This window comes from Salvelinus namaycush, chromosome 23, assembly GCF_016432855.1.
Source record: "Salvelinus namaycush isolate Seneca chromosome 23, SaNama_1.0, whole genome shotgun sequence".
Classification (NCBI taxonomy): domain Eukaryota; kingdom Metazoa; phylum Chordata; class Actinopteri; order Salmoniformes; family Salmonidae; genus Salvelinus; species Salvelinus namaycush.
In genome coordinates, this window is record NC_052329.1 from 24,515,393 (window position 1) to 24,526,614 (window position 11,222).

The 11,222-nt window shown below is 41.2% G+C and overlaps 1 protein-coding gene across 1 annotated transcript in view; it reads left to right on the forward strand.

Moving 5' to 3' along the window:
* The window catches only part of LOC120018563 (LIM domain kinase 1-like), a 97,571-nt gene extending 87,530 nt beyond the window's left edge, over nucleotides 1–10,041 (forward strand). Inside the window, exons 9-15 of the mRNA XM_038961777.1 lie at nucleotides 2,551–2,682; nucleotides 2,994–3,053; nucleotides 3,558–3,623; nucleotides 4,914–5,067; nucleotides 5,849–5,904; nucleotides 7,100–7,257; nucleotides 7,565–10,041. Coding sequence (XP_038817705.1) covers nucleotides 2,551–2,682; nucleotides 2,994–3,053; nucleotides 3,558–3,623; nucleotides 4,914–5,067; nucleotides 5,849–5,904; nucleotides 7,100–7,257; nucleotides 7,565–7,754 — 816 coding nt within the window. The 3' untranslated portion in view covers nucleotides 7,755–10,041. The remainder of the gene's footprint in view (nucleotides 1–2,550; nucleotides 2,683–2,993; nucleotides 3,054–3,557; nucleotides 3,624–4,913; nucleotides 5,068–5,848; nucleotides 5,905–7,099; nucleotides 7,258–7,564) is intronic.
* The last annotated feature ends 1,181 nt before the right edge of the window (nucleotides 10,042–11,222 follow it).

The window sequence follows — 11,222 nt, forward strand, 5'->3', positions numbered from 1 at the left end:
TGAAGGCACACCATCCATCTCTTTCTCTTACTCCAATGATTTGAACGACCACAGTCAATGACAAACTTTGTGCTTGTCCCAAAGAGCTCCCACTTCTTCTAAGAACAATACAATCCTGTGCTATGTGTCTACAGCACATGTATCATCAATAACAATGCTTTGGCTTAGTTTACTGACAGAGATCACCTACCATGTTTCCAACCCTGGCCACTATTGTTAACCCTCCTGGGCTAGGTTTACCACAGAATGCAGTTTGTCAAACTCTGAATGTCATGTTTAGATGATCGTCATACACACCCCTACAGCTTGTAAAAAGTACACCACCCTAATTAGGCTATGAGGGGTGCTTTTTAAAACCGTTGGCCTTTTTGGCCTTGGTGGCCATTTTAAATCATAGCCTTTAAAGAGTTTTCTCCTTTCCTTGACTTCACAGTAGCTTATGTAATGTGTACCTGCTTTAGGAGCTAATCAGTTCGTCTCGCTCTGGGAGGCTGTAATAACCACGTATTACTCCTCTTTCTTGTTACAATTATGTCAAGTTAATGACAGGAGAGGAGACATCTTGTATGTTTTAGACCAGGAAGAAATGGTTATAGACTAAAATCAAGGTCTGGAAGGAGGAAGTTCTATCTCACAGAGACCCTCAGGGCGGGAGACAAGGAGGTCTAGGTCTTTCACTAATTATCTAGCTACCCACCCAGTTCATTTAACTAAATACTGCCTTTACTAAACCCACACAACACAACCACTCCCCCCAGCTCCTAGATGATGGGTCTTTATGAGGAGTCAGGGCTAGGACAATAACTAACATTTAAACCAAAAATAACTTCCAAGACTTAAAACTTCTTCTGGCTGCAAGCCCGAGGCCGCCCACAATATGACAACAGCCAGCTCAAGTGCAGGGCGCGAAATTCAAAATATATATTTTTTTAAATATTTAACTTTCACACATTAACAAGTCCAATACAGCAAATGAAAGGTACACATCTTGTGAATCCAGCCAACATGTCCGATTTTTTTAAATGTTTTACAGCGAAAACAGCACGTATATTTATGTTAGCTCACCACCAAATACAAAAAAGGACAGACATTTTTCACAGCACAGGTAGCATGCACAAAGCCAACCTAACTAACCAAGAACCAACCAAACTAACCAAGAAACAACTTCATCAGATGACAGTCTTATAACATGTTATACAATAAATCTATGTTTTGTTCGAAAAATGTGCATATTTCAGGTATAAATCATAGTTTACATTGCAGCTACAATCAGAAATTGCACCGAAAGCAGCCAGAATAATTACAGACACCAACGTCAAATACCTAATTACTCATCATAAAACATTTCTGAAAAATACATAGTGTACAGCAAATGAAAGACAGGCATCTTGTGATTCCAGCCAATATTTCCGATTTATTAAGTGTTTTACAGCGAAAACACAATATAGCGTTATATTAGCTTACCACAATAGCCAGAAACACAAGCCATTTCCCAGCAGTAAAAGTTAGCGATCGTAACAAACCAGTAAAAGATATATAATTTTTGACTAACCTTGATATTCTTCATCAGATGACAGTCCTATAACATCAGGTTATACATACACTAATGTTTTGTTCGAAAATGTGCATATTTAGAGCTGAAATCAATGGTTATACATTGTGCTAACTTAGCTACTTTTTCCACAACGTCCAGATATTTTTCTGACACTTTTTCTGACACATATTCTGACCAAATAGCTATTCATAAACATAACTAAAAAATACATGTTGTATAGGAAATGATAGATCCATTAGTTCTTAATGAAATCGCAGTGTTAGAATTCTAAAAAATAACTTCATTACGACATCCAGCTTCGGTATAACTAGAGTACCCAAAAGTTGGGCGCCGACGACTACTTCACATGTACGACAGATATATGAAATAGCATCATAAAATGTTTCTTACTTTTGCTGATCTTTCATCAGAATGTTTCATCAAAAAAATTCAATAATCTGATTAAACTATATTGAAAAAACATACTTTACGATGATATGGTCACATGTATCAAATAAAATCAAAGCCGGAGATAGTAGTCGCCTATAACGACAGCTTTTCAAAAGGCAAATCCATGTCCCTCTTCGCGCCTTCCTGAAAACAGGAAATGGAGGACACGTCATTCCATGAGCTGTAATTCGAGTCCAGATCAAGTTACACAGTCCATTTCTTCTCTCACTCCTTGTCGACATCTAGTGGAAGACGTATGAAGTGCATCTAAACTAATAAATAACATGGACTTTAATAGGCAGCCCCTGGAACAGAGCCTCAATTTCAGACTTTCCACTTATTGTCAGGAAGTTTGATGCAGAATGAGTTCTGTTTCACTCACAGATATAATTCAAACGGTTTTAGAAACTAGAGAGTGTTTTCTATCCAATAGTAATAATAATATGCATATTGTACGAGCAAGAATTGAGTACGAGGCCGTTTGAAATGGGCACCTTTTATCTGGCTACTCAATACTGCCCCTGCAGCCAAAACAGGTTAAAAGGTGTACCCTCCTCCCTCTCCAGGTGAAGGTGATGCGTTGTCTGGAGCACCCGAACGTGCTGAAGTTCATCGGTGTCCTCTACAAAGATAAGAGACTCAACTTCATCGCAGAGTACATCAAAGGAGGAACCCTGAGGGAGATAATCAAGAAAATGGTAACGGTGCTGTGTGTGTGTGTGTGTGTGTGTGTGTGTGTGTGTGTGTGTGTGTGTGTGTGTCTTTCTGTGTAGGATTGTAGTACTTTGTTGCATGCACTTCTGTATGGGTGTGCCACCGCACCAGCTTGTGTGGTTGGGTGGCTGTGTGTCCCCATGAGTGCATAGTTGCGTGTTGTACATTGTGTCTCAGATTCATCAGAGGATACAGGATTAGGATTAGAGAACCTCTCTTTAGTTTTAATCACTGGTGTTTATGTTCTGTGAAACATCCAGAGTCTGATTCTATCCTTGTTTTGTCTTACTAACAGGACACCAACTACCCATGGAACCAGAGAGTGAGCTTTGCTAAAGACATCGCTGCAGGAATGGTGAGTGAATGATCCATGCCTAATAGAATGTATAGAATGCCTCTAGAATGGGTCTTTTCAGGACCAGGGCACCATGGGCTCACTGCTGCAGTCAGAGAAACTGCAGTGCAGTGGTGGTGAATAGAATAACAGACAGTGCAGTCAAACTAACCATGCTCACACTGCCCTCTAGTGGAGATCTAGAGGAAGTGTAACAGCAGTGTTGATCATGTGTAGAAGAATTTCCCTATATGAAAATTACATCTTGAATTCCTTCTGGATTAAGGCATCATGGGTAGTCATAGTGTGTTGCCTTTGATTTGGGTTTACAGTGATGAATATAGCACATGACTGTAGATTAGTGAATTTACAAAGGCTTTACTCTGAAAAGGGTTTGAGAGAAGGAGCAACAACAATGCACATTTGTTCCACTAGGCACTGGTTTGAGGTTTAGGCTTAATACCTAACTCTTGTTTTCTTTCTCTCTCTCTCTTTCCATCCCTCTCTCTTCTCTCCATCTTCCAGTCATATCTGCATTCCATGAACATAATCCACCGCGACCTGAACTCATACAACTGTCTTGTCAGAGAGGTGAGTAAATAGATGTTAGGTGTGTTCTCTCTAAAGGGTGTGTGTTTTCTTTGAGGATTAAGACTTTGCACCTGTATGTCTAGATCACATACAGGTTTGTCTCTCGTTGAGAGAGATGTGACAATGGAGATTCCTTGACGTTAGAAAACAGAGAAACCTTTGTTAGGGTAAAGTACTGGACAGTAGAGCCGCCCTTCTTAAATCAGAGGCCTTACAGGACTAGTGACATGCCATGTACTGTACACTTCTTCACCTAGACCTGTTCAAATAGAAGGTAGAAAATATATCAATTTCTATGAACTGACAAGGTAAACATCCATTTTGAAGAAAACACTGGATAAAGATATTGTGTCCTAATGTATTAGATAAACAGACCAGGATGAGGATTCCTATGTCCTGTACAGTATTTGATAAAACACTAACCCGGAGATCTGATAGTGTTATATTGAACCTGAATAAGCAGGTGACTAGTCTGGGATCTCTGGGGTATTCTGTATTGACAGGTGTTATCTCACTGACACACTGTCTTCCTGTCTGTCTGTGTTTTTACCTCTCAAAGTCAACAGTCATAGTATTCACTCTCTTTATTCCTCTATGTTGTTGAGTGTGCCCTCTCTACCTTTCTCTCTCTCTCCAACTGGCATTTGTCTTTATGTCTGTGGTAAGATGTATAGTCTTGTAGGTAGGTTTGCAGTGTGTTTGGTATTCTAAGTATTGTCATGCAGTAGATGTGACTCTGTCTGTGTGTCCTCTGTCTCCCTGCAGAATACCAGTATGGTGGTGGCAGACTTTGGGCTGGTGTTGTTAGTATTGTGTTGTACTAGATGTAACTCTGTCTGCTCTGTTTGTCCCCTCTCTGTCTCCCTGCAGAATAACAGTGTGGTGGTGGCAGACTTTGGGCTGGTGTTGTTAGTATTGTGTTGTACTAGATGTAACTCTGTCTGCTCTGTTTGTCCCCTAACTGTCTCCCTGCAGAATAACAGTGTGGTGGTGGCAGACTTTGGGCTGGTGTTGTTAGTATTGTGTTGTACTAGATGTAACTCTGTCTGCTCTGTTTGTCCCCTCTCTGTCTCCCTGCAGAATAACAGTGTGGTGGTGGCAGACTTTGGGCTGGTGTTGTTAGTATTGTGTTGTACTAGATGTAACTCTGTCTGCTCTGTTTGTCCCCTCTCTGTCTCCCTGCAGAATAACAGTGTGGTGGTGGCAGACTTTGGGCTGGTGTTGTTAGTATTGTGTTGTACTAGATGTAACTCTGTCTGCTCTGTTTGTCCCCTCTCTGTCTCCCTGCAGAATAACAGTGTGGTGGTGGCAGACTTTGGGCTGGCTCGGCTGATGGTGGAAGACAAGATCCAGGACAAGAGTCTCCTGCAGAAGAAACCTGACCGCAGGAAGAGATACACTGTAGTGGGCAACCCCTACTGGATGGCCCCGGAGATGATCCACGGTATGTTGGTGTGTGTGTAGGCGTGTGTGCGTGTGTGTGTGTATTCAGGGCAGTGGTGGAGAAAGTACCCAATTGTCATACTTGAGTAAAAGTAAAGATACCTTAATAGAAATCTACTCAAGTAAAAGTGAAAGTCACCCAGTAAATACTACTTGAGTAAACGTATTTGGTTTTAAATATACTTAAGTATCAAAAGTAAAAGTATAAATCATTTCAAATTATTTTTATTAAGCAAACCAGATGGCACCATTTTCTTGTTTTTATTTTTATTTACACATAGCCAAAGGCACACTCCAACACTCAGACATTATTTACAAACGAAGCATGTGTGTTTAGTGAGTCCGCTAGATCAGAGGCAGTAGGGATGACCAGGATTGTTCTCTTGATAAGTGTGTGAATTGGACCATTTTCCTGTCCTGCTAAGCATTCAAAATGTAACTAGTACTTTTGGGTGTCAGGGAAAATGTATGGAGTAAAAAGTACATTATTTTCTTTAGGAATGTAGTAAAGTAAAAGTTGTCAAAAATATAAATAGTAAAGTACACATAACCCCAAAACCTACTTAGGTACTACTTTAAAGTATTTTTACTCAAGTACTTTACACCACTGGTTCAGGGTCGATCTATTTTAACCATTGCTTGAATTGCATTTAAATCGAATGACAACCATATGGCTTTTAAACAGAAAGATGTGAATTCTTCAGTTGTTTCAACTCCACATACTGTAATACATTATGTCAGTACTCTGAAACCAATAGCCTCACGAGTGTCTTCTCTCACAGGGAAAAGCTATGATGAAAAGGTGGACATCTTTTCCTTCGGGATCATGCTTTGTGAGGTGAGTGCCCGTGACAGCAGAATATGAACGTAATCCCTGCTGCTGAGAAAGTAAAATAGTCGAAAGTATTCATATTCCTCATTAAATCCTTTTGAGTTATGTTAAAATAGAGAGACCAAGCAGCATGGTAACCATTAGGGTTGGTCCTAGCAGCACTGTGTTGAACTACTCTGTTGTCAGAGATGCAGTGAGTCTATCTCCACATGGATGTCATTAGGCAGGGACTCAACAGAGGCAGGATTACAGAGGGGAAATTCTCTTTAAGTGGTGGGTGACTGATAGGGACTGGGGCTACCTGTAGTCTAGCTAGCTGATCTGACGCCGTTTGGTGGTCCCTTGGGGCCCATTGGGCATACCCTCAGTCCCTCTATGATTGGTATACTCTGTTATTGTGGACTCCCTTACCCCTGGGCCTGGAGTCTCACAACAGTAAGTCAGATGTACATGTAGGATCTTCATTTCACCTATATTGTCACAGCAAAATAATCCTGCAGCAACAGGATTTGAACGGTTAGTCCATAATGTTGTTTGATTGGTGGCTAGGCCATAAGCTGGCCAAAAGCAGGCTACATGGAAAGTGAAATAATGTTAATATAACGATCTGTTAGTGTGGGTTTCCAGTGAATTTATGTCAATCACAAAGTTCTATTGCATTTCCTACAGTGCATAAAAAATCTCAGCAACAAAAGAGTGATCGAATTAAGATCTTACATCTGTAGGCCCTCCCAAGTGGCGCAGTGGTGTAAGGCACTGCATGTCATTGCTAGAGGCATCACTACAGACCCTGGTTCAATTCCAGGCTGTATCACAACTGGCCATGATTGGGAGTCCCATAAAGCGGCGCGCATGTGGTCCAGCGTCATCCCGGTTAGGGTTTGGCCGGGTTAGGCCGTCATTGTAAATAAGAATTTCTTCTTGACTTGCCTAGTTAAATAAAGGTTAAATAAATAAAAAATGTATAATAAAATGAGAATCTGGCGAGCAGTCGTGATGTCTGATATTAGTTTATGACTAATGATCCAGCTTCATAACTGGTGTTATAACTAGTCTGAGGTTGTTGCCCTAGCATATACAACAGTGTCTTTTGCCCTTTCCTTACTGTGTACCTCTCCCTCACTCCCTCGCTTTCTATCTCGCTCTCTTTTTCTTTCTTTCTCTCGCTCTACCTCTACCTCTCCCTACCTCCTACCTCCAGATCATTGGTAGGGTGAATGCAGACCCAGACTACTTGCCCAGGGCCCATGACTTTGGGCTGAATGTGACAGGCTTCTTAGAGCACTTCTGTCCTCCAGACTGTCCCCCAGCCTTCTTCCCTATGGCTGCCCTCTGCTGTGACCTGGATGCTGAGAAACGGTGAGTGTGTAGTCTGACACTGACCTGAGTCATGTATCACCATGCTGTGTGAGATTTTTTGGGGTGTAGATTACTAAAGTTTACTTTCTGTACACGGATTATGTAAACAGGAACACTTTTCCAGGTATTTGTCTATAAAGTTACTTATGAGTGTGAACTGTATTCTAACTTTGATTGTTTGATAATACTATACATGTTGAGTGTTGGTTTATTATAAGTCTCCTGTCCCATTGCTGCCATGGTAACTGACTTATGTGATCTAGGTTGACATCACTAACCTATGACTGATTGGCTCTTCTGTCTGTAGCCCCGCCTTCACCAAGTTGGAGGGGTGGCTGGAGAACCTGAAGATGCACCTGGAGATCCGCCTGCCGGTGGTGTCCGAGCTCGACACGCTACACAAAGCGTTCTGGGGAAACCACACCGCCCCCACCATGGCTTGCACCGCCATGCGGTCCGAGAACGGCCTGCCCCCACACCCCGAGACTCCGGAGTAGAAGGGATCTGTAACAGAGTGGAATGCTGCTGGTCTCAGCCCATGAGAGTGGGCAGAGAGAGGGGGTTATGGTGGTCATTGAGGAGGGTAGTAGAGCCTCTGGCAATGGAGTAGTTGCATTGCATTGTCCAGGGAGGGGTGAGGCAGGAGCTCTGTACATACCTCCTCATGCCACAGCAGTCAGTGGTCATATAGGCTAACAGTGGGCTGTTGATAGGCTGTATAGACTCAGGGGGAACCGAGGAAGGTAAAAGCCAGCCTTGCCTAAAGGCACTCACTCATTCAACTCCAACCAAGAGAGACTCACTCAGACTACCATTACCACTACCATAGCTTCAGTCTCATGATTGCTGTACCTTAACTGAATGTCAGGCTGGTAACTGCTAGCTAGCAGTATCAGTCAATCCCAGCTGTGAAATCATCCATCTTAACACTCATGTCATCTTTATCTTATTGAGATGGTGTTCAAGCATTTTCAGATCTCTTTCAGTCTCTTAAAAAAAAAAGAAGATGCTTCAGCCTCATTGGTAGGTGTCCCTCCTCCAGAGTATTTGTACAATATCATGTGTTTGAAAAGTATTCCTCTGTGTGACTTTGGTTTGATTTAATTTGATGATATCAAAACCACTTTTTGAAATGCTAAAGGAAGGGGCCTTTTATGTGGATAATACGAAACACATAAGTTGAGATACACAATCCAGATGTACAATATAATCGAGCAAAGGCTTTTGAGCATAAACAAAAAGCTTTTTAAACACTGCATGACTGTAAATAGCCCTGTCTGTGTCCAGTAAGCCTTGTCTGTTGTCTCCTCCTCTCCCCCTCTACTGGTGACATGTGTGTCCCAAATGGCATCCTATTCCCTTTATAGTGCACTGCTTAAGACCAGTTCCTAAAGTGTATTACCAAAGTAGTGCACTATACGGTGCCATTTGGGATGCATTCTGAAAGTGATGCCCCTGGTAGTGTAGAACACATGGTCCATGAATGACTGTTCCTTCTCTCACTGTGCAGCACTGACTTGACTTTGAGGTAAACTTCTTTCATACCTTTCGTACATTTTTCCATTTCATATGAGTTTATTACTCTCTTTTTCCTTCTCGTTCACGTCGAGGTGAAATCTTATGTATTCAAACTCAACCCACCCAATGTATATAGCCGGTGATAATATCATATTGTAAATGTTTTAAATATTCTAAATGTACAGACATATTTTGTATACTTATAATGTATGCTACATTGCCATATTTTTATTGGGCTACCTGTTGAAATGAAGGAGAATAAGAAAAGTCAGGCAGTGGTAGCTGATATGGAGCAGATAACTTTCGACAGGGATGATGACTTCCTGCCTCGGGTTGCCATGGTGACAGACAGTGGTAGGGGGCTTTTAGGAAGTTAATGCGAAGTAAGAGAGCATCTTAGGGTCCTAGCTCACTCCTACCGACCATCACTGTAAGTGTAAGCATTCTCACAAGATGTGTCCCATTTACTCCCGTCGTCTCCTCTCTGCATATCAAGTTATTTTGTTTACATCAGCCTTTGATCTGGTCTAGACTCCAGAGAGTGCCCTGACTATGACCTTGGATATAACTACTCTGTGGGTATCGCCTCAATTGAATGCAATCATAACAAGAGAATCAACACAGTCACAAAATTAAGGTTATGTAGTTTGGCATTATATGCCAAGCCACATTTACCGTTTATTGTTCTCAAAAGAAATTGAGGATAATTTGTTAGTTGTTACTATAGAGCTCTTTAGTCATCCATAGCAGGGTGGATGTGTTGTGGAAGTTGGAGACAGCCAGACAGTCACATCATAGTGTCTCTCTGACCACAAGCCTCTCTCAGTCCTACAGTACATGGAGACAAACTTAGTCACAATACAAGTCTCCTCTACATGGAACTCCCTATGGGAGGCCCTCTGTTTACACACAAACTGCTAGCTGTAAATAATATCTATATTGTATGTCTGTCGTTATGCATCTCATACTACACTCTCTTGAAAATAATCTCTTTCACTGTATGTGAATCTTTCTCTTGAACACATTGTCACTCTCATTCTCTCACGCGTGTTCTTTTTCCATCAAACATTTTCTCTATTCCCTCTTTTCCTATTTGAAGATGAGCTGCATGGTGTACTTGCTATTGCGATCACTTCTGCTGTAAAACCAAGCTATTCTTTTCATTTTAAAGCTAAAATTGTGATTGAAAGGAAAAAAAGGAAAGAAAGAAAGAGTCAGGAAAGAGTGTACAGACAGAGACAGGAAAGAGTGTACAGACAGAGACAGGAAAGAGTGTACAGACAGAGACAGGAAAGAGTGTACAGACAGAGACAGGAAAGAGTGTACAGACAGAGACAGGAAAGAGTGTACAGACAGAGACAGGAAAGAGTGTACAGACAGAGACAGGAAAGAGTGTACAGACAGAGACAGGAAAAAAGACAAAAGAAATTTAAAAAACACAGCATCACTTTTTATATATAATGACTGAAATCTTTTTGTATAGATTTGAGTACTTTGATTTGCACTTTCAATTTTGGGTTACTTGTGATAAAGAACTAAAATGACGGTTGATAATATGAATGCAAGTCACTGATGGAGCCTTTCAATTAAATTGTAAATGTGTCCTGGGAAATTATTCCTTCTTTGTAGCAAACCAGAGTTAGGTGTCCATTCTGATGCCTGCAGGTATTGATTATTAGATAACTCTAATGTCATAGCATGTCTGTGTCTAACTTGGTTCTCATTTCACACATATCCTCAACTTTAAAAACATGGTACATGCAACATTGAGGGGTTCAAAAGAGATACCTCACAGGCCTACCTTCTAATTGTCCAAACTATTCAGCCTTGTTAGTTAAAATTCTTCTAGTTTGCTACAGAGAGGATGAGATAACCATGGTCTGTCTGCTGCCTATAGACCGATCCTTTGTGAATTAAGTTCTGTGTCTTCTTGACTGTTTCACCTTACTGTGATGTCCAGAAAGGGTTAAACCACGGTTAGTCTGTCATCAAAAGAGAGCACTTGTACGGTGCCTTTTTCACATTATTGTGCCGACCCGAACAGTATTGAGCTGGCTAGATATCTTCCTTTCCAAAACAATTCCAGAAACATGGGTGGATGTGAAACAAGGCCAGTGTAGTGCACATCTGTTTGGCTTGTCATGGAATCGGCTCAGTTGTGTGAAAAGGGTATACTTACTGGCCTATTCAATCACCAAAATCACAGTAGTACAATAAGCCTCCAATGAGCATGCAGTCCTCTACCTACCTGTCAATGTATAAATCAGTACAGAAAATATCTCTCTTATGCACAACTTCTGCTAATGTGTTTATCAATGGGCATGTATGGGAATTCAATTGAAGTATGTATGGGACTTTGCCATGTTTGTAAATATGTATCACCGTGTATGTCAAAGCCACATTGTCAAGCATGTGTATGGATGAGAATGTGTCAGCAGCACTTCTTT